This window comes from Centroberyx affinis, unplaced genomic scaffold, assembly GCF_046629955.1.
Source record: "Centroberyx affinis isolate AG114_WGS23_722 - 3 ecotype Tasmania unplaced genomic scaffold, CSIRO-AGI_Caff_v1 ptg000934l_1, whole genome shotgun sequence".
NCBI lineage: Eukaryota > Metazoa > Chordata > Actinopteri > Beryciformes > Berycidae > Centroberyx > Centroberyx affinis.
In genome coordinates, this window is record NW_027279511.1 from 63747 (window position 1) to 87568 (window position 23822).

Consider the following 23822-nt stretch of genomic DNA (forward strand, 5'->3'; position numbering starts at 1 on the left):
GTTTTGTTGTCAGTCACTGTCATCCAACTCTCTTTTTTGTTCTCTCTTCTCCTCTGGGAACAGGTGTCATTTGTGCAGTACAGTGACGACGCCAAGACCGAGTTCAAGCTGAACACCTACCATGACAAGGGCATAGTGCTGTCAGCTTTGAAGACAGTCCGCTACAGAGGAGGAAACACCAAGACAGGTACATGAATCCATTTATCACTGATCAGAATCTACAGAATCTATATCTCGACTGGCATTGGAAATCTAAGGAATGCGTCTAAGGAAAGTAGACGCACTAAACAAGATGAATTCAGATTTGATGCCCTCTCTGTCCTCTTTCCTTCCTCCTCCTCCTCCTCCGCCCAGGTGTCTCTCTGAAGCATGTCTACGAGAAGGTTTTCACCTCCGACAGCGGCATGAGGAGGAACGTCCCGAAGGTGCTGGTGGTGGTCACAGACGGACGTTCCCAGGACGAAGTCAAGAAGAGCGCTGAAAAGCTGCAGCACTCCGGTATGTTTGGATTCATCTTCACAATAATGGAAATCTATTTGGTTTGTGTTGTATGTACATATATATAACAGAGCTGTTTTGAATTATCGTAAATTTCTATTTGCTTCCAAGCTTCATTTTCCTCTGTCAGGGCCAATGTTTGCTGGCCAATATAATAAACTGCTGTAATGATCCCTATAGTGATGGAACTGCCCTTGGATATTGGAAGCTTAACAATGGTCTTTGTATTTTGTGTGTGTGTGTTTGTGTGTGTGTGTGTGTGTGTGTGTTTTGCCCCCCAGGCTACAGTGTGTTTGTGGTCGGTGTGGCCGATGTGGACATGACAGAGTTGAGAAACATCGGCAGCAAGCCTAGTGAGAGGCATGTCTTCGTGGTGGACGACTTTGACGCCTTCGCCAAGATCCAGGACAACCTGATCACCTTCATCTGTGAAACCGCTACTTCCAGTAAGGCAGAGATGCACATCGAGATTAACATTACAGTAAAAAAAAAAAGCAAAGTGAAAATATCGCACCCCCAGAGGAATACTGTTCTTTTGACTTTGATGTTGTAACTTTTTGCTCTGGTGATTTGCTAGTAAACCTGAAGGGGGTAACAGGAAGCTTATCCAATTGCTGTGCCTTTCAACTGATTTCTTTCCAGAGGCGATGTACTAAGAGAGATGAATCACTCTGTTTGATCCTCATTCTGTTTTATCAACTCCTAACAACCTCTCTCCTCTTTTTAGCTTGTCCTCTGATCTACATCAATGGCTTCACCACACCTGGTAAGCACACAGCATCACCATGCATACATACTGAATACATTGACAAAGCCCTACCGAGCATATTAATGTTAATAAAACGCTCTTATTTTGAAGTAAAAAATCCCCTCTAGCTATATCATTTGATTGCATGTAAAGTTGATGATCTGGGAATTGAAGTTTAAAATGCAACAGCTACTATTTCTATTCCCAAACTTTCAACATAGCTGTTTGTTCCTTGCAGGTTTCAGGATGCTGGAGGCCTTTAACATCACAGACAGGACGTTTGCCGGCATGAACGGTGTGTCCATGGAGCCGGGCTCCTTCAACAGCTACATCGCCTACAGGCTGCACAAGAATTCCTTCATCAACCAGCCCACCAAGTAAGACCTGGGGTTAAAGGCTATATGTGTGTGTGAGAAAGAGAGAGTGTTTATGTACTGGTGTTTGTACCGCATTCCTCTGCACCTCTGTTGGTGTCTTTGCACATATCTTGGCAAGTGGGGGTGCGTTTATGTTCGTGTTCCTGCCTGTGTGTTTGTAGGTCTTTCTTTGTGCATGTTCCCGGTCCATTGGCCTCTCTTCTTCTTCTTCTCTCCCATGCACCATAATCCTGCCCAGCCCACAGTCATTATTCATAATGATGCTCAATGGCCTCTGTAGTCCTGGGGGTTTCCCCAGTGCCCTTAGGCCCTAAGCCCACACGCCAGCCCTATTTGTTGTTGCAGCTTGTGGAATATGAGGTGTTAGCAAGAGAAAATGATTTGGGTCATAGAATTGAACACTCCCTGGACCAGGCCCGCCCTCCCACATATGTCATATTGGGAGCAAACAAATCACCCCTGGTTCAAGAACTCTGTCTCTTTATTGGGCCCCATTAAAATGTCCTTAGGCAATTGCAGAACCGCTCAAGTATTCAACCTCTTTAGCATACTTTGTTAATTTGTCTATAATGATGCATATTTTGTGTGCGTGGGCTAAGCCATTGACTTAATGTGCACAAATGGAAACACTTCGAGCCGCAGCCGAAGCAGAGGGGACAGAAAATACTTTCAGTATGTGGGCAATTTCTACAAGGCCAGGGAAGAACTGGCAATCATTTACAGGTTCTGCAGCATATGTGACAGACTGGATGCTGTGTCTTTTTAGTAAGATTTAGTGGTGCTGGTGCCGCATTGACAGCATTGTTACATCTCTGTCTTGGCCCTTGAGAACTCACAATGGGTCTTGTGTTGCATATTGGCTGATGGACCTGTACAATTGTACAAACATGTTTACTTCTTGTTTGAACCACTCGAATAGCTCTGACATGGTGATAGCCTGTCAGAGAGGATTAGTGGGAGCACAGTGACAAGTCAGTCTCTGTCAGCGGCGGTGGAAAGTTGGTGTCCTGTGTTTCTGACCCATGCCTCAGCACAGATGTATGTGTTTAACAGGGAGATCCACCCAGAGGGTCTTCCCCCGTCCTACACCATCATCCTGCTCTTCCGCCTCCTGCCCGACACAACCACCGAACCCTTTGATATCTGGCAGATTTCCGACAGCAGCAACAACCCCGAGGTCGGGGTCACCGTCAACCGTAAGCCCCCCCCCCCCCATCATGCTTTGGGCCTCAGCTGGAGGGGGAAGTCGCTGTGGCTGACCCAACATATACACAGCTGTGCACTCTTTATTTAAAAATGACTTGCCCTTCAGTCCTCTCTTACCTCTTTTACAGAGGCAAAATTAATTGATCTTTTTTGGGATACGATAGGAAGTACTAAGAAGTGAAGGAATATTGGAATTAATTACATTTTTTAGTGATTTACTTCAATCCACTGCTTTCAAGTTTGGTTTTGATTTTGGTTTGGCTTTTAGTCATAATACATAGGTATTCACTTTTAAATAAGTGTCTTTTACAAATGTGTGTTAAATGCATGCTAATAATCAGTCGTAAGGACTTAATCCCTCCTAGACTTCTCTTTATCCCTCTCCTCTCTGTACAGCCATGTGTTCTCTATAGTCCTGTATGTGCTTTGCGTGCCACCGCATCGTAACACACTGTCAGGGATTCATCAGAGGCTCTTCTCTTTTCAGCTTCCAGCAAAACAATCACGTTCTACAACAAGGACACCCGAGGAGAGATCCAAAAAGCCACATTTAATGAGGAGCAAGTGAAGCGAGTTTTCCATGGGAGCTTCCACAAGGTAAACACTATGCATAATTCTTAAAGAGAGGACTGTTGTGTGTGCCGCATAGTGATATCATTAAAGTTTGGCAAGGGAAAGACTTGGTGGCTTTTAGTCTGCCTGAGAATCTTTTGCAGTCACCTGTGTGCTGATTATTCTTTTCAAATCCTTTCACATATTGTTTTTTTTTTTCTTTTCAAATCCTTTCATATCTCCATGTGTGGTTTCTATGCCTCATTTAATTTGGCCGAATTACCTTTTAATGTGAAGATCGTGCAATCAGTCAATGCCAAGACTGGAGTTCTATGTATCTTGTTTCCCCTGACTGAAGTTCTCTGCTATCCATCTTTCAGTGGTGTAGGTCTGATGTCAAAGTAGTCTTTGGGCCTTTTTTACGATTTGGCATCAAGCTTTGTTTTCTTAGACCATGGGCAGTTATGTTGATGAATGGGTCGGGGAGACTATAAATAAGGTTACGGAGAGGTTGGAGGGTGATTCCGATACCTTAGTGACCCAGCATAATGTGCAAACTGTTACACTTAGTCATGGAGGTCTGACCATGTGCAGACTCAATACTGTCATGGTAGCGGTTGACCGAGCTCCAAACCATTCTGTAGTAGCGGTCAGGAGCAGATTGAATCACTATTTGTTTGGGTTCAACTTGTTTTTGATAAATGACTGTATTAGGCAACTCGCCAGGCTCTCGCTGGCAAAAAATGAAACATCCACTAAGTGGCATGAGGTATCGTTTCAAGAACACATCCTGAAGCCTTGAATGCATATTTTTCACTAAATAAGCAGAATCTCCTTCTTGAAACTGGTTGCCGACCGCAGAAACAGAATCCCACTCTATTCTTAAAGCTGTGGGAATAAGGCTCCACCACAGACTTTAAAGGTTGAACTCAGATGTTTCCAACTGTCTAGCGTCTACATTTTCGTGACTCTGAAGATGATTCATGCCATCATCCACTCTGACTTTAATGGTAGAATTTGAGAATAAAGTCTCTTAGGGGAACGTTTAGTGAATGATTCATTAAAATGAGAATTACTCATCAATCAATCATTCTGTCAAAACTTCTCATCTCACTTGAAATAATTATCCAATATGGTATTTTTGTTTTGAAACCCATCGTTTTTCTTTAATGATTTAGCCACTGCATTAGGCCTACATGCCAAGCTTAACAACCGTGATAAACAGTGTTTGTACAGTATGGAGTCTCTCGAGGGGTAAAAGAAGACATCAAATGCCTTCACTTCCAACTCAAAGGAGGAGTGAATATAAAACATCCTCTGTTATGTTCCACCACTGTAGGGCGTAGTGAGCAGAACAATGAAGGACAGTATATTTTCATACTGACCTGGAATGGCTTAAGATGCTAGATTCATCACTGGAGGAAAAAAGACTGGTTCTAATGTACTAAGAGGCATGTCCAATCCACTCAACTTTGTTCCCAAGAAGAACAATGTGCCCCCTATTTTGTACGAAAGTTAATTTTTTTCCGTAGTTCTAAGGTAATCAAACTGAATGACCCTTTTTCCTTAACTAGGGTCTTATCCCACATCAAAAGTCGCCCACTTGCTGCTATTACAGAGCACAGTTCTTTTCTTTGTGAAAAGCTGATGAGAGCGATGTATTGGCTTCCTGATCAGAACTTACAGTAAATGGCTTCCCAGTTTGACCATTGTGCAGCCACACATCTAATTATAGGGTAACTCCATGAATGAATGGGACCCTGGAAAATGTTGGGTCAGGGCTAGATGTAAATGACATCACCAAAATGACATCATTGCTGCTCTAGTTGGAAAGTAGCCTGGTGTGTGTATGTGTGTGATTGTGTGTGTGATTGTGTGTGTGTGTGTGTGTGTGTGTGTGTACTCAGTCTGTGGCCATGGTGGAGCCTCTAGTCTGAATGTACACTGGGTGGCTAGTTTGTGGTGCAGTCGTTGCTTTTCCATGAACAAGCGAGTCTGCAGTGGTTTACCTACCTGCTTATTTGCTGGTCTACTGAGTGAGTGCCACTGCCGACTAATGTGGTGGTGTGTGTTTATGTGTTGTCAGTGGTTTCCCAACACTTTGTCCATGGCTATTACTGAGTGACCTGAGTGTGTGTGCGCTGACACCGCAGTGACCAGTGGTGAGGTTTGTCACAAATGACAGCTGGGCTTATTGTCCAGAACACCATTTGGGACTCTTCGTCAAAGAAAAAGACCAAATGTTGACCCTAAAGCATTGAGTTACGGACCACTCCAGTACATATTTATTTATGTACTACTAGTGTCAGATAGGTCGGTATCGGTAATTTAGCATTTCCATGAGAATTCTTTGCAAAGGTCCCATTAACCTACCTCCACCCAACCCATTCAACTCATTTGAACTGTGTTTTTGCCAAGTGTTAAATATATAGCGTGCACTTTGTGTACTTTGATATCGCAACACCGTGTCAGAGAGTGGCCAGTGAATAAAGAGTAACCCAGGTTGGAGAGGTCGGGGTCTGCTTCACCGCTGGTCCAACATGTGGGAAAGCTCTCAAAGATTGCTTTAGCAGATGCTAGCCACTCGCTAGCCCACTGGGGAATCCCTTCCCGCACTCTAGGGGTGGGGGTCTTTAGAGGGATCTTTCCTCTTAGCCAAAGAGAAGACATTTTTCCATAACTCATGTTGACTATTGGTACCATTGTGGACCTACAGTATGTATTCAGAGTTCAGTCGAAGTTTGACCGTTTCAGTGGCTGCAGCCCATACAATGTACAGGTTCGCCCCCATGCTGAAAAATACACAAACTTTATTGTTCTATGAGAACTCTTGAACTCAGTCCTTCAAACTTTCCTTTCAGGGACTGGGTTGGGAAGGCTGTGCCAGTATATGCATGCGCTAATTGAGAAAGAGGGGGAGGTGAACAGAGATCTCCACAAAGCCACAGCACTCCATGATGCTGGCTCTCAGTTCTTTATAGGCCTAATGGACTCTTTGCCAGAGTATCCTGAGTGCACTCTTTGTGTTCTTCATTCGTGACAGCACTTTGTCGTAGACGTAAAGACGTCTTCGTTCTGGGACCTGGCCAAGTAGACTTAATGACCCAAGAAACCACACTAGAAACACAGGAAATTATATATTAACTTTTCTAACCTAAATTCATCAGAAGCCCGGCCTGGAAAATTGCATTGTCTGTTCCCACGTCCCAGATTGGACATGGGAGCTTACCTTCTGGAATGATAAATTGAAAGTGATCAACCCAAATGGGGATTTTATGATCAGTCCAAGCATTCTTAAAACACCCCTTTGATGGAGATTTTCATTTCCTCTTATTTTCAGTGAAAGCTAATTTAATCTTAGTTGCATTTTTATGAAGAGGAGTCACACCACCTGCTGAGTAGTAGAACGGTGCATGCACAAAATTGTGACCGTGAAGACTTGAAGGTTCAGGATTACGAAAATGGAGGAACAGCAAGGACACAAAGCCAAGGACAATACAATGGAATGGAATGTGGTTGAAATAATGGAAATATGCTAAGTGTATTGGCGAGAAAGAAGACAATGGCGGCCTGAAATCTTACCATATGTATCCGTAGAGTGTTGACACAGTGAAACACAGTGTTTAGAACTGAAGTTGATGAATGAAAGTTACTCATCTTTCATCACTTCAGCGCACCAAGACCAGATCATCTTGACAGCAAGTACCATCAACTGAGGTAGCAGTGGTCACTAGAAAACTAGTTTTCATGAAGCCTTATTTTCCAGTGACTGAAGTGTTTTTTATTATGTTTACTTATTGGTCAGTGAGGTAATATATACATACTCATTATTTGCCTCCCAGTATATCATTGAAAGTTATTTTGGTAAGCCCTCAAGAGCATCATGGTATAATATATCCATGCCAGGATCCTGGGATAACCGACACCCTCTCCCCTTGCGGTCCACCAGATAGTCTGTTCTGTTGCCAAGGAAGTCAACTGTAATTTTGTGATTCGTTGCCAAGAACTATGGCCTAGGCTGTGGTCGGCACGGCTTTGTAGAAAGAAATGTTAGCTTGCTTTTTCTGACAGAAAGAACGCTTGTCTGACTGTTCAGAAGGGGAAAATTTGCAACTGTGAAGGGAAAGTATGGAAAGTGTAGCACTTTTGATGGCGCACCACAAATGATATAATTTCAAGATGTGGAGCAGGGTTCCCTCGACAGGAAATTTCAAAATCTGGCACTTTGTCATTGCACTGTATGTTGTTATACAATCACTGCCTATAGCTTTGAGGCTACATGGAAATGGCAACTGTTGTATATTTCCTTTTTTAATGTTCCATTCATCAGTAGAGGCAGTGAACATGAGTTTCAGGCCAAATCAGTGACCACTCTGGGGTAATATCAGAATCTGTAATTAACATAGTTCTGCAAAGACTAAACAATTCCCTACATCTAGTAATTATGTGGAATAGAGTATCAGCATCTTTAGAAGCATCAGACAACATGGTTCAGATAGGTTCAAGGAGGTTGTTGCAGTTTCTCAAAGAATGTCCCTTCTCTTTTAAAGAGCAATCATGCCCCTTCCAAATAGATTTGAATGCCAAACCCAGCTTTTCAAAAGCTCTAAATGTTCTTACTCTTTGCCAAGCAATTGTATTGCAACAAAGTTGGCAGTTGTTGAGTATTGAGAAGACAAGAATGTTTTGTTAACAGTGCCCTCTCTCCATCCTGTCTCTCCTGCAGCTCCACATCAGCATCTCCCCAGAGAAAGTCAAGCTCAACGTGGATTGCCAAGAGGTGGCAGAGAAGCCCATCAAGGAGGCCAACAACATCACATTGGATGGCTATGAAGTGCTTGGCAAGATGGCCAAGACTGGGGGCGGAAAGAGGCAATCTGCAACAGTAAGTGAAAAAACTAAAACTTGTTAAAAATGCTTGGAAAAAACAAGTTTGGAGGAGCATCTCACAACTTTCCAAAGAATTAATGCCCAAAACCTCTTGCGCAGATGCACAATTAAGATTTAACTACTCCCAGTGAGTGTTGAAAGGATGAAAGGCTGAATCTCACTCTCATCTTTCTGAGGGTCTCCATCTTGGTTTGCTATGGTCTCTTTTTGAAGATGTGCCTTTTCATCCTGAATGGGAGCCATTTGTAACACCCTTTTCCCTTTCTCTGTTGTGTAGTTCCAGCTCCAGATGTTCGATATTGTCTGCAGCTTGAGCTGGACCAGCCGGGACAGATGCTGCGACCTGCCCTCCACAGTAAGAACAAGCTTCATTTTAGAGTCGTTTGGTCTTTTCTGAGTCACATAAATATAATTGTGCTGTCCAGTCTTCTAATTTAAATGCCATCTAAAGGTATATTAGAGGGATATTTTGCCAGGTTTCTTTCACGTTGTATCTATTTTACACAAAAAAGTGCATGAGTAGAAAGATAGAATAGGACATTACTAATGTACTTTTTCTCTTCCTATCCTCCACCACCCACTGTTTAGAAACTATAGTAAGAGAACCAGTGTTCTTACTTACACATGCATGTCTTCTAGAGGCTTTACAGTTTAGGATGCATAGTCATTAGGCTAAATGCAAGGCTGAGAAATAGACTGCTATTTAAATAGAAACTGCCCCAGCTGAACTGAATAGAACATTGTATCCTGTGTAATTGCACTAATCGGAGTGTTGCCAATATGCCGTCCCAATTACATGAAAACAAGACTGCTCCTTCAGATCACGGAGCAGACAGCAAATCACATTCATTTGTTATATGTTAAATACCGGATGCATGTGCAGTTAGCCAATTATAAGTCATTTGTGTATAATTTGCATCAGATATTAATGCATCATGTCAATGATTGCAGTTATATAACTTATGTCAAATGCTCATTTCCCAAAATATGGACAAGGTTTTCAGCTGTCATGAAGCGTTTAGTGCTAAACCCCCATACTGACTTTGCTGATTCCAGTCACATTTCAGCATGAGCCACTGTTCCATCATGACCTTTCCAGGCTTTCTGATCTGTCTCCTCCTCTTAAACTCTGAGGAAAGTCAAAGGCACTGTTTGCCAGGACAATGTCACCGACTTACATCGAGAATTTTGAGTTTTTTACCCTCTATTTTATGGGCTGCCAAGACATGGTCCCAATTAACAAGGGGTGTCAAATGAACCATAACAGCACTCCTCTGAAGTGTGTCTGTATGTATATATTTCTCGTTTCTCATTTCTCCTTCTCCTTCTTCCATTTCAGAGAGATGAGGCCAAGTGCCCGTCCCTTCCCCACTCCTGCACATGCGCACAGGACAGCATCGGCCCTCAGGGACCTCCTGGACCTTCGGTAAAGACATTACACATCCCACCGTCCCTCCTTGTCTCTCTTCACCTCCTCTTCCTCTGTCTGTTCTCGCCCGATTGCAAAGGTTTTTCTCAGAAGTCATCCGTGTTTTGATGATGATGATGATACCATACTTTTCTCTGATGATCTCGACAGAGAGGCGTACTGCTGCAATAGCCTCGCAGCAATACAGGGCTCCTTAGCGTTGTTTGCCTGCTGCACAGGCTGAGCTTAAGTAGACTGAGGACATCCCTAGCATCAGGATTGGTATTTTCTTTTCCCTTGGAAAGAGCAGTTGAGAGGGGGATGAGACCAATGGCATGCAGCGAGGTGTGGGCTTAGGGAGAAGTGTCAAAAGATAAATGCCCGTCGGAAAAAACAACGGCAAAAGCCTTGAAGAGAGGTCTGGAATATGTGCGCTCGGTAACCTCACTAAGCCCCAGTGAGGATTTCTCATGGCTTGGGGTTTTAGGGCCTCTGGAATCTGCTCCTGTTGTTACACTCACTCTCTGTCTTTGACTCTCCTCGCTTTCCCAGGGCAGCCCAGGTTCTAAGGGACCACGAGGAGAGAGAGGAGAAGGTGGCCCAGTTGTAAGTTCAATCTTGAATCACATTTTTTTACATTCTTATGCATGGTTATTTACAGTCCTTGAATTCTTAAGTATATTACGTTGAATTATGTTTCACACAAATATATTGAACCAGTTTCATAACCAAGAAAGCTGCTTACATTACTAATAAAACCAAACTTGTAGATAATAAAGGCAACTTACATTCAGTGCCATGGTATTTCAAAAGCAATTACTGCTGAACTGCACAGCACTACATTAGCATGCACCATCAGACAAAGCAAATTGCACACATCTGAATTCACTTATCGAATACTGCTGTATATTTTTCCTCAACTTGATTTAAAGGCGGCGTATGTCAAGTGGTCTGAAGGCCCATTTCTCAACACTGTTAAGGTTCTTTGTCTCTATCTGTGCTGGAGAACGGCTGATTACAGTTGTCTGTGGGGGGGGGGGGTCTCTTTAAAGAGTGTGACTATGTGTTTTCTAACTGTTTTGTTTTGTGTTTGGGCAATGCTGTAGGGTTCAATGGGTCCACGTGGTGAGCAAGGACCCCCAGGCACAATGGGACCACCAGGTCCACAAGGCCCCAACGGATTGTCTCTACCCGGAGAAACCTGTAAGTCAAGTTCACCTACACCATAAAACCTCCAACCATTATTCACATATTACATTAGGTACACAGAAAGTAGTGTAGAAATAGCTCAGTGTCACAGTGGTAGCTGGAATATTCAATGTATAGGGCAGCCACCGTGGTTAGCCTCACACATGATTAGTGGTCATGTTGTGGATTTATAGTTTGCGGGGAAAGTGTAGCACAGATGAAATATTCTCTGTTAGAAATCCACCAGTGAGTGGGATTTACACCTAACGCTGTTGGGCATTACAATGCGAAGGTTCCTATTAATTCTGCCTAGGCAGCTAGACTTCTTCCCTATTTTCATACCTGCGGATGTTGTCACCACATGGGTATGAAATCAATCACAATTACAAACTAAGTGGATAAGAGGAAGACCAAAGCAGTCAAGTTTCTTGCCAAGTTTTCGCTTCGTGCTCTAACTCAAACCTGTCTATTCCTCCTCCTCCTCCTCCTCTTCCTCCTCCTCCCCCTCATTCAGGGTCGGCCCGGACCAAAGGGAGATCCCGGAGACCCAGGCCTGCCTGGCCTGCAAGTAAGTACTGTTGTCTAATTTCCTTCACCATCTGTGGTTTATGAACAGGAAACAGGAGACTATCCACGGAGAGCAGCATTGCTACTGGAGCCTGGATTCGGTCCACATGGCGAGGTTGAAACCACACTCAGAGTGGGAGGTAGACCATGCCCTCCCCAGGGAGACCCAGACTCTCAAATCAACCCCTTTGATTGACACACAGTAGAAGGCCAGTGATGCAGTTAAATTATTACGAAGCATAGACTCGTGTTACCAATGGGAAATGAGGAATGGAACATGTTCTTCCACAACCTGGTAATTGAAGATGATGAGGACTTAGTAAAGACTCAAAGACTGTTCAAGAACATCTTTGACTCAGATGTTGTCTTGGGGACTTTGGATGGAAGAGCAGTCTAACAAGATCAGTCGTACAACTGAATTACCATCACCTTCAAAGGTGACCCTCTGACTTCTTGAATATGTTCTTGAAGGTTCTTTAGATTTTGGACATCATTGCTGTTTAAAGTCCAAAGACAATGGACCTTCAGATTTAAGCTTGTTTGTGGCATTATGAGAAGATTCCTATAGTATCTGAAGGCCATTTTACATTGTCATCTCGTGGCTGAGGAACCAGTCATTCAGCCAACTCCCACCATTCAAGTGGAGAGAACATCATCACTGGTTATAAGGGAAATCAGACATGGGGGTGGTTGGTTACTTCAAACAATCAAGCCCATTTGTCTATGCACATTTCCAGTTAACATCATGCGTCAACAGACAAAAAGGAAATAGTCACTGTTTTCGGGGAACTAAGATGGTCTATCATCTTTGGCTTCATCACTGGGAATTTTTTTGTTAGTTCAACAGAGGAACATTTGGGAGCTATATAAATGTGTTGTTCCTGATCATTAGCGTTTGATTAAGTGTGTCTACTTTTTCCCAGGGTCCTTCTGGGCCTGCCGGTCGTCTAGGCCCCGTCGGACCAGCCGGAGTGCGGGTAAGATCGACCTCCAGGCCTGCTTTATGTACACACACTGTTGAAAGCCTGCGAATACATCCAACACTTACTTAAGCATATGTTTTGCATGTGAGCACCTACTTAGCACAGCGTGCACAGAAGTACTGTCTTGTAGTTTTTTCAGTTGCACTGCATGTTCTCACTTGAGTCAGCCAGGACTGGGACATGGTCATTTATTTTCCAGCAGCATTTTCAGTATAAAGACAGACTCAAGGCTGAAACCAATATAACTCCATGACACTGATGTATTGCACAAATAGGGTCCCCAGTGTGCTGTTACCCCATGTGTGATTGTATGTTGTTTCTACACAGGGACCACCAGGAAAGGAGGGACCATCTGGACCCAGAGGCCCACCAGGGCCAATGGTGAGTGTGTGTGTTTGTCTGTATGTCTTTGTGTTGTACATACAAGAGACGTAAATATCCCTTGGAGCGTGCTTTACTTCCTGATCTATCTACAACAATTACTCCTCTGGCTCCACAGTTGCACTCCGCTGGAACAGCACATAAAAAAGGAGACTGTAGTCTCTCGGCCTCTCCACTGTTATGAGAATGGAGCATGCATCTCATTTTCTTTTTCTGTGGTTTGAGGAGGTCTGTGTCTACTTAATCCTGCCAAGATGCCAACAGGCAACGTGCCAGCATTGCATTCACATGCACTATACCATTCTGACTGCTCCAAGAGCCATTAGCAGTGGCTGGTGTGTGCATCCCATCCCTTCTGTGTGTGTGTGTGTGTGTGTGTGTGTGTTTCCACCTCCTCTTTAGTGCTCTTGGCACAGTGTACGACGTGCCTCTGCTGCAGATGTTGAAGCATACATCCTAATGTAAAGCTTGTTACACAACAGTTAATAGGGAGCAGGAGTTAACTGTTGCAATTATGTTTACTGTGCAGTAACTTAAAGATAAATGTTACTCTTTCTGACTGTTTCAGGGAAGTCCTGGAAATCCAGGAGTACCAGGAATTACTGGGAAACCAGGGAAACAAGGAGACACAGGAAATCCAGTATGTATTGTATAACATCATACAACTTTATGGTCGCATGAGGATGCATGTTCATTTGCAGTGAAGATACGATGACCATGATGAGTCAGGACAATGTTGTGACATGTTGAGAATGAGACTCTTTGGTTACCCTGCTGTTACGTGTTCTTACAAAAATGGGAAGATTTCATCTCAAATTAATCAGATATTTAACCTCAAGTGCATAGTTTTAAAGCCATTTGCATTTGTGGTTCTTTATATTGCGTCAAGCGTTGTTGCAAATCTCAAACAACATGTTTTTCTTCCAACTTTAACAGGGAGCAGTTGGCATAAAAGGAGAAAAGGGAGAGAGGGTATGTAATAAGTTTTTAAGAAATTATACACCATTGTGAAATGACCCAAGAAGAGCAATTCCAACTCGTTTCATGGTAATATCTTTGTTTTCTAGGGAGACTTTGCATCCCAAAACATGATGCGTTCCATTGCCAGACAAGTTTGTGAACAGCTTGTGAACAGTGAGTAAAAGCTTTCTTAATCCATAGGGAATTTTATAGTATTTATAATCCATATTTTTGGCCCTTACAAGTATTTTTGTTCTTCTCTTGAAGGCCAAATGAGCAGAATTGACATGATGCTCAACCAGATCCCCTCTGGTTACCGTAGCAACAGTCCAGGACCACCCGGCCCTGCTGGCCCACCTGGCAACCCGGGATCTCGCGGAGAGCCCGGACAGCCTGGCCGAACTGGCTTCCCTGGAAGTCCAGGTTTACCTGGAAATCAAGGAGAAAGAGGTGCTTTTGACTGCTCCTCTCATCTTCTGAATGTTTGGAATTGTTGCAGCACAGCAACCAGGGAAATAATAAGCAAATGTTGAGCAATAAAATAATTAAGGACATGGTGGCATTCATCATGAGACCGTAGTGCTGGTCCAGCATGAAGGGAATAACAACATAATTGCATTAGCTTGTGTAGTCTACACATGAAGGATCTGGTTAGCATGACGGAATACTTTTTCATCATACTTCACTGTTCCTGTGCTTCATACCTGACCCTTAGATTTCAACTCATTTCCAGATATGGTTATTTGTGGCTTTCCAGAGGAGCTTTGTTGAGTTTTTGTCGATACTGATTTCTCCTCTTCTGGCTGGTTTATATAGGTTTGGCAGGAGAGAAGGGAGAGAGAGGATCTCCAGGAACTGGAACCAGAGGACAAAGAGGACTAAGTGGTCCACCAGGTAACACAATTGGTTGTTCTCTATCTTTAAATAAAACAGCCCATCTCAGACTCTTTTAGTCTGGTTTTCCCATTACAGTAAAACTGTGAGGTTAGATGCAAAGTCCAACACCGAGGCTATCATGCGCCATCTCCCATTACAATGAAGCATGGGCCACAAGCATCCGCCTGAAGGCTTTCTGTAGAACATTGTTCTGCAGCAGCTGGAGACGGTCTGCCGTTCTCACACTGTTCTCTTCCAGCTTTTTTTAAAACTCTGTTCAAACCCAGTTCCACAGTGACAGCTTTTTCACCTTTCTTGTGGACTTTCTGTGACACGGAGTGTACTCCCCTTAGTCCAATAAAAATGACAGATTCCAATGAGAGGCCAAGATTTACCTATATGTCTCCAGGACCTTCGTTTGGGCAGCTGTACTGCATAAATTCTTAGCGAACGCCCCAAACATATTCCCAATTCTTTCCTTTCATAAGGATTTATGTGTATATTTAGCATCATTTACAGCATATCATAGGAAGTCCCAAAAATGGTGAAATATTATACTGTAAATGGAATGTATTTACGTTCGTCATTAGAGAGAGGTTTTTCTGCATTTTTACAATCTTGGATCAGTCTTCTCTTTAGGTCATGATGCAGCTCTAGAAACAACTGAAACCTTTGATTCTGTGTTGAAAGTTGTTATTAGGGTAATTTGTCGGCATGAAGAAAGCCATAGCTTCGCCCTCAATTGCAAACAATATCCAATATGTTTTCTGTAAAAAGCTCGCCACTTCAGAAGGTTTCCTGTCCCTGTGAGGATACTGGGGAAAACAGCAGGCACCATCTCTTGATGTCTGCCCCACCACACCATACATGCCATGTCTGTTTCTGTGAATGAAGTGAGAAAAACAACTGAGGACCAGTAGGAGGAAGTCCACGCTGATGACTCACTCTTGTGTTGTGTGGGAGAATCAGATTGTTGTACAATGAGATTTCTTTGGTGGCTTCATTGACAACACATGGGCTCACTTAGGGGAGTCGGAGTGAGAGAGAGTGGGGGAAAATTCCATCCTGAGTTTTTACCGTCTAGACAGACGGGGCCAGGGGGTAACTACTAACTCCTAAAGAGCCCCTGACTCCATCTCTGTTGTTTTTTTTGGTCAAGCTTTTTAATTGAGCCTTCGAAATATTTAAATTACAGTGCTACAGCCCAGTGGTACCCCTACCGTTTCCACTGGAGACTTATGGGTGATGTCAGTGCTCGGCTCCTGAAGACTCCCCGCTGAAACCATTGTGCTCACCGTCTCTCTCTGTCTCTCGCAGGGCCACCGGGCGAGTCCAGAACAGGCCCCCCAGGTCCCTCAGGCTCCGCCGGACCCCGTGGCCCTCCAGGCCGCCAGGGTACTTCCGGGGTGAGAGGACCACCCGGCCCCCCTGGCTACTGCGACTCCTCCCAGTGTGTCGGCATCCCTTACAACGGCCAAGGATACACAGGTACACTCACCACTATGTAGGCCCTGCATGGCACTATATTAGATGAAAGACTAAGTGTATGCACACTAATTTCATTTGCAACTCAGTGCACTACTACTTGCTTTGATAATGTATGGAGGTATGGATATAAGGGTTCCAAAAGTATTGATGTTTGAAAGAAGTGAAATTCCTATTTATAAGTATAAGAAGTTTTACTGGGAACCACTATATTCCAAGAAATCCATACATTGGATATAGAGTATTGAAACTGGCATGTAAAGCATTCTACCTAGTAGCCTGTGATCACTTATGTAGAATTAGATGCTCATAACTTTGTTCCACAGAGAATACTCACACCCTCTTTGAACTATTTTCAGGTTCGGCATAGTAAACTTTCTAAGTCGCCTGTGCTGCTTACACTTTGAAGTCCTGTTTCTGAGATGTTTGCCCATTTGCTAAGGGGCATGTAAGGATAATCACCACGGACACAATTAACAACAACGACATTAAAACAAGCAATAAAAAAAAATCAAAACAGAAAGGAGTGGACTGGCACTAACATCATCTCACAGCTACAAGCTACAGTGATGGCAACCCACTGGCCTGTTTGCATCTTGAACCAAAATCCGATGGGGAAAAAACAGAGAGAGAGCATTTCTACGAAGGAAGGAGCATGTACAAAAACCACCCAAAAACAACTACTAACAAAATGGATTTCAGAGAAGTATTAATGTAGAGGTGATACCTGTAAATAAACTAATTTTTTGCCTTGTAAATGATGTATGAACCACAACATTTCACTAAAAAATCCAAGTTAACATCTGTATTGAGCTTGAGCCTTATAACCCTCTGCTTACTTACTACCAGCATAACCTCTGTTTACAATGCCTTAAGTGATTTAAACAGCTAATGCTCTGGTCCAGACTGAAGCATGTTCCATTTGTACATTTAATCATCATGTTCTTTGTGTTACCAAATCAGTGCTAAATGTTGCTGTCCTGCCATTTCCATTTATATTTTTTAGTATCAGGTGGTTATTTTACTTAATGGTGAGCCATTATTATCTATCTAATGCCTTGATGGTGTTATTGTAAATTTCATCACAACATTTTGAAGCAGTTTTTCTATCAGTTCTTTTGGTACTTATATGTATTTTTCAGTCATACCATGTTTGAACGAGCAATAAAATCTTTCCGACTTCCCGGAAAGAGTAAAGAAACAATGCAATAGTCTGACGTAGGGCATTTTTAGGAAGTCCATTTTAGGAAGCGTAGTGCAATATAATTTAAATTGTGCATGTGAAAGATTGTAGAAGGAACACTTTTTTTGATTGGCCAAACCGAATATTTTCTAGCCAACCGCTACGAGCCCGAACCTGCCGTAGTGTCTATACCCGAGGAGCCAGCCGAAGAATATGAGGCAATACAATCGCCCGGTTACTCACGAAACCAACGAGGAAAGAGGTCACTACCCAGAGACGATACAGAGAGAATAGCGTCATAGCTGCAAAAAGTGTTACATGAAATAAGTTCCATGATCACAGATGTGAGAATGAAGTGATATTCAGAAAAAAACAAAACAAAACAAAAAAAAAAAAAACAGAACTTACGGGTTTGATACCCCTGGCTTTATTGAACATATATTTTTGGCAACATGAGAAAGTCTAGCAAGACGAGTACAACACTAGATGTTCTGTCATTACGAAACCTGTGTGCTTGCTAAGTGTTCCCTTAAGTGTCTCTGCTTGTAATATAACTGCATCAACTGTTTATCGGAGTCCAATGTGTAATGCACTAATCATGTGAGAGTCAGCAAATATACGGAAGAAAGTATGTATGATTTTGAACCCTGTCAGAATACCCATGTTTTGTCACAGTCAGTAGCAAATTTCACTATGTAAAGCTGTTTGCCATACTCCATATCAATAACAGGACAATTGATTTTATCCCTTTACATTTACGTACGCCTCCCAAAGATTGTTCAGTGTGGTGTTTTATAAGACCTGTAAACCAAATGTTAATCTGACCTATTGTAACAAAACACACTTCTTTTTTTTTTTTCTTTTTTTTTACCGAATGTGGAATTGCATGTATGTGTTGTATATTTACTGAGGATTTCTACATCAGAATATAGTTGTTGTTTTGTATCACTGCAGTTGGGATTTGCTTGCAAGACTATGGACATAGAATTGCTTTTCTCATGTTTTAACTGCACATTTTGTGAATTCCACAGCCTTATTTTCTTATTTATTTCTGAAACAGAAGAGGCATTTTTCAATAAAACTACTGAAAATGTAGCATTTTGTTTCAGTCTTCCAGTCATTTATGTCTCTCACTGATGATTCTTGAAATTCTCTTATCACTAATGCACAAATGAACCAATGTTCACTTGTACTCCGATAACATTTATACAGGTTAGCTGGCATATGACACAGTGCAATGTCCTCTATAAGCACTTTAGATCTCAACTCGACTGGCATACACACACACAATGCACCTTCTGCTATTCAACCAGATAGCTCTGACTGGTCAATGCCAATGTCAATCAATATACTTCGATCCAATACAACTAGCCATAGTAGCTGTACACAGCCAAAGCACTGGTTGCACTTTCTAGAAATGTCCATTTAGCAGAAGATGACCAGAGGATTGCTTGTATGTGGATGATAAATTGCTCTGAAAAGTCCATTACCTCTATAGATGGAAACACTGAGATGAGACCATCACCTTATTTAACAGACTGCCTTCACTGACACCTCAACAAGGAATGATCTTCCTTATACACTAAATTCTTCTCAAAATAACATATTTGCTTTGACCTTGAGTGACCAATCTTGTTCCTCCTAATACAAGGCCTGGAGAAGTATGCTTTGAAGTTGGAACCTCTGTCCTCCTTGTGTCAGTCAAAAATATCCTGAGCAGTCCGGAATGTGAGTTCATGTCAGGGCGACAAGAAGTGGGAGGAGGGAGCGCGGCGAGATGTGAGACCAACAGTCTGAAATTGTGTGATTTTCCTCGATGAGAAACTCCTTCACAGCCTTTTACATCCACTCAGCACTCAGTTTAGCTTTTTGTTGTCTTATCAGCTTTTAAAGATTATGCATAGATTTCCATTAGGAAACTATGCAAAAAGAGATCATGCAGATATTCAAAAAAAATCACAGATTTCCATTCATTAGGCATATCTAATGGGAAAATAAGAGATGCATGAGGTAACGACCAACTGGCGCCATTTGTATTCATCGTGATGAAGGGAAAAGCATTACTGAGGAGGACTTGTGCACAACATGCCAGAGATAACAACTGGAGGCGTGGTATCAAAGTCGAGATCAGCACCACAAGCACACATGGGGGAGAGAACTCCTCTTTGGAGCCCCTCAACTGCTTAGAAGAGACACACTCGCTCTGTGATTTCACTCTTAGTTCCTGACGTACGCACACAACATGCAAAGCAGCCTTTGCAAAAGCCTTTAATTTAGCATCTTGGTTCCTGAAATAAATTTGATACAGGTTTTCATTTGATGAGAATGCTTGCAGGTAAAGTACGAGTCTGAACAGCTGGTACATGTTAGTGGTGGAGGAGGCAGAGGCAGAGGCAAGTCTGTGAAAGCACTTTGGAGATGAGCTTACATGACAGCACTTTAAATCTAGAGAACACAGACAGCCATGTACATCTCTCCATAGATTGTCTTGTGAGGGAGATTGTCCAAGTACCACCGCTCTGTCTTCTCAGTGCACACTTCATGATACCACAGCTAAACTTTTACTTGCACAGGTTTTGATTTGATTTGATTTATTTGATCGTTTTAAAACAAGTTACATAAATGCAATATAATGTAATGCACAATCAAAGATAAAACACAAGAAAGTCCAGGACTTATTTCCATTGTGGTCCTCTAGTCCAGTGGTTCTCAACCTTTTTCATATCAAGGACCCCTAATTAGCCCCCAATTTGATGACATTTTGTCTCTCGGACCCAAATCTGAGAATATTTTTATTGTTAGAAATGATTTTGTCCAGAATTCCATGACTATCTGTAGAGTAGGTAGAGGAATAACAGTGAAACTGTGACCAAAATAGTCATTCTTCTACATTCTCTGTGTTAACTGAAATAATGGTGAAGTTTAACAATTCACCAGTTTGCTGGGGACCCCCTGGAACCCCCTTAAGGACCCCTGGTGGTCCCCAGACCCCGCGTTCAGAACTACTGCTCTAGTCCAAGAAGGCTATGGGCATGATGGCAGTCGAAGCAGTGACAATGAGTCAATATAACAATAAATACAACAGACCAGTAATATACAAATACTACATGTCTTATACAAAAAGACGATTAATAAATTCTGCTTAAATCCTTATCCATCAACATTTTTTTCACCCTCCTTTTAAAGCTACTCAAAGTGGGTGTAATTTTATTATTTATATTTATCATTTTTCCATTTGCATTTAGTCTCTGCACTGCAAATGCTTTACATTAACCCACTTATTTTTATTTACAATATTCACCTCAGAATAACGCTCCATGAAACTTGACCTTGTTGAAACTTGTTGACACCTGTTTTGAGTGATACTTTAGCTGTTCATACAATTCCTCAACACCAGTCCCTGCTTTGTGTTTTAACGTCAGCCCACCAAGACAATACAGCAGCCACAAAGTCCTTTATTTCCCCACCACACTCAATCAGATTGTATTTCCCCCCTGAAGTCACAAAACTCAATTGTCCCCAGTGATAGATCCTGTCTTACTCTGTCTGCTTTCTGTCTTCTGATTTCTTCGAGCCCGATGACGATCTCAGTGTGCATCTGTGATCACTTTGTGGCAGCTTCAAGTGGGCCGCGTTCCAGACTCTGTGGTCGTTACGGACTTTAACGAACTCCCTGTTTAAGTTCCAGTTGTCCCCCCTCAATGTCATGCAGTTCAGATGCTATATGCTGTCTCTCTTCAAGTAGGTTTATTGACAGTGTTATGGGGTATGAGATTTCCAAATGGAGGGGTATTTCTTAATCAAATGATGATAGTGTGTGTGCATGTGCAGACAGAATAATTTACAACTGAAGCCATTGGCTTTGGAGGATGTTTTTAGCGTTGTGATGAAGTCTGGAGGCCGAGGGCGGCCAATTTTCTTCCCCACGCAGAAATCTCCAGTCAGAATTTCAGACCGAGAAAACAATTTCAAATCCTTACCATATGCTTAATAAATGTAATGTGGACTGGGATGATCGAAACTTTAATGTTATATAAGTAAGGTCATATTTCGCTCCATGACGAGACGCTTTTATGCTCAGTTGCAGAAGGTCAGTGTCCATAAGGCACCCTGGACTTTCAAAGGCTTCTCACAGTGTTTCCGTATGACAGCAGCAAATTCATATCAGCCGTGTGACGCGATATCAGTCCCGCTGGCATGTCAAAACACACAGAGTGAATGGAGGTTCAAAGGAAGCAGGACTTCACCACTGCCATTCCCACCAGTTTCTGATTTATTGTGGAACTGCGTAGCGGAGTAAAAGTTTAAAGAATGTTGCGAGACATTTTCCTTGTATCTTTGTTAAACAATTTACAATCCGCTGCATGCCATTAATCAAGCGGCGTGATTTACGGTGAATTCCTGCAGGACGCTTTATGAGGATTTAATACCATGATGATAAAAGAATGGAACCATGCGTGGGCACCGGACAGCACACGGGAGAAATGAACCCGGTATTGAAAAGTAATCATAAGTGATAGAGAAGTAAAATTTTATTCGGACTTTTAGGAGGGCAGTGAAAGCACTGGCATGAGAATTGTAGGGATCGCAGCCAAAATAATGGAAATCATGCAGTGGAACATGAAAACATGTGGAAAGTTTTCATATTTTCATGAAACCATGTTACAGCTCTGCTTATCATAAATGTGACATACTGTGCAGTATATCTACTATTACGATGCAGGCTCTACATGGAAACAGATCATGGAATTTGATTGGGTGACTGGGTGAGAGGGGAAGGAGGGGAGGCAAAGACAGATGAGTGTTGCTATAATGTGCCTACATCATACCATGCATCATTTTTGACAGCCAGGATCAATTTAATAACAACATGATACTTTTTTTTATCCCCGTACAGATATTTTCTTTTCTCTTACCCCCTCCATGGAGGTCAAAGGTCAGGATCAGACACAGGGCCTTGAACCCAGGTCCATTGGTTGAAAAATGGTCTCCCTAACAGCTACATATTACATATATTGCCTTTCCACAACAGTGGACTTTTATAAATAGGGGTCGACCGATATGGGTTTTTGAAGGCCGATACTGATACAGATATTTTTGGATTGCAGCTGCAGATAGCTGCAATTATAGCAGCAGCTATTTTGCTCAAAAAATCTCAAAAAAATTATATTCCCACAGAATTGTATTCTTGGCAGGGTGGACAAGCCTCTGGAACAGCATGCGACATTAAAACTCTCCATTGAAACCCAGGAGAATAAGAATAAGAGTAACATTCATGCATACTTGTGTGGAGTCCAGTCAAAACGTCATTAGAATCAATTCAAGTTACGGGCTTCCCACAGAGAACCACTGCATCATATCCATCATACTGGAAGTGGACGACACTGGCTGGCGGATATTCTTAATAAAAGGCCAATTGGCCTGATGTATTGGTCCAACCCTACTTTACAATTGGAAAACACTGTTAAACAGTCACCATCTCAGCTTATATTGAATCTGGTTTCGAAGGAAAATCACTGGACAGTTGGACAACAAATGTATACAAAATGCTCTGCCTCAGAAGCCACCCATTAGGAGTGAGTGCCTTTGATTCATGGCTTGCCAAACAACACTTTAGGAAGGAATGAACTAGTCCTTTTGAACTTGAAGGGGGTTGACTCCTTAAAGGGCAAATATTCAGCATGCAGACAGTAGGTTTCCACCGGCGGAGAAGCCAAAAGCAACAGCCCCGCAGCGCTCCCCTTTGAATATGCTAAATGAGCGCGATGAGGAGGCAGGCCAGCAGCTCTCCAGCTGACCCGGTAAAAAAAAACCAAGAGCTCCAGTCGTGAATTACTCCTCTTCAAGAACCCGCGTCCTCATCTGCCCCGCTACCTGTCCCCAAAACGTCCCACAGAGTGGAAACAAAACAAAGAGCTGCGCAGTATATTTTCTCGATAAAATCACACACCGTATCCCTTCCAAAGGATCCTGTTACTGCTCCACACATCCCTTAAAACGCTAATAAGAGATACCGGCTGCATAAATGTCATATTATTTTTGTTTCATCGTTATCTTAACCGTGATATATAGCTCTCGCAAGGCCATGAAACGTTATGAATGCTTTGTTCGTCATCAGAGGAGGTATGGAGATGTATGCCGAGGTCTGATATTAATGGTCCCAGTGCCTCTCATTAGCCTTTTTCATCTCACTGTCTTTGAGTTTAACTGAACTGTTTCCCTGTTCCCTGTTTGCTGTCCATACTGCAAGGTATGATGGTCCTCCACCCCGGCTCCGAGCTCTGCCCTCCTTTGCAGGAAGCAGCACATGGAGAGCACAGCTGTGGAGATGGAGGACTGGTAGGCGGCCAACAAGTGTTTTGATTCCTCTGCCTAGCCCACAAAAGGTCTTGTTGATGTTTGCGAAATGTCTGACCTTGTTGGAGAGCGAGCTCTGATCGTGTATTTACTGCCGAGCCGTAGTGGTCCCAGATGCTCTGGTGTCTTTTTAGTCGTTGTGTCTTAAAGAGGGTTTGTGAGG

At 42.7% G+C, this 23822-nt stretch overlaps 1 protein-coding gene across 1 annotated transcript in view; it reads left to right on the plus strand.

The window, feature by feature from the left end:
- The window catches only part of col12a1a (collagen, type XII, alpha 1a), a 62690-nt gene extending 44309 nt beyond the window's left edge, over positions 1–18381 (plus strand). The window contains exons 44-65 of the mRNA XM_071521845.1: positions 64–187; positions 355–498; positions 780–944; positions 1226–1264; positions 1485–1623; positions 2677–2819; positions 3317–3426; positions 8108–8266; positions 8549–8626; positions 9611–9697; positions 10232–10285; positions 10786–10878; positions 11379–11435; positions 12358–12411; positions 12745–12798; positions 13367–13438; positions 13735–13770; positions 13866–13932; positions 14026–14208; positions 14575–14652; positions 15952–16122; positions 17456–18381. Of these exons, the coding sequence (XP_071377946.1) occupies positions 64–187; positions 355–498; positions 780–944; positions 1226–1264; positions 1485–1623; positions 2677–2819; positions 3317–3426; positions 8108–8266; positions 8549–8626; positions 9611–9697; positions 10232–10285; positions 10786–10878; positions 11379–11435; positions 12358–12411; positions 12745–12798; positions 13367–13438; positions 13735–13770; positions 13866–13932; positions 14026–14208; positions 14575–14652; positions 15952–16122; positions 17456–17604 (2256 nt within the window). The 3' untranslated portion in view covers positions 17605–18381. The remainder of the gene's footprint in view (positions 1–63; positions 188–354; positions 499–779; positions 945–1225; positions 1265–1484; positions 1624–2676; positions 2820–3316; positions 3427–8107; positions 8267–8548; positions 8627–9610; positions 9698–10231; positions 10286–10785; positions 10879–11378; positions 11436–12357; positions 12412–12744; positions 12799–13366; positions 13439–13734; positions 13771–13865; positions 13933–14025; positions 14209–14574; positions 14653–15951; positions 16123–17455) is intronic.
- The last annotated feature ends 5441 nt before the right edge of the window (positions 18382–23822 follow it).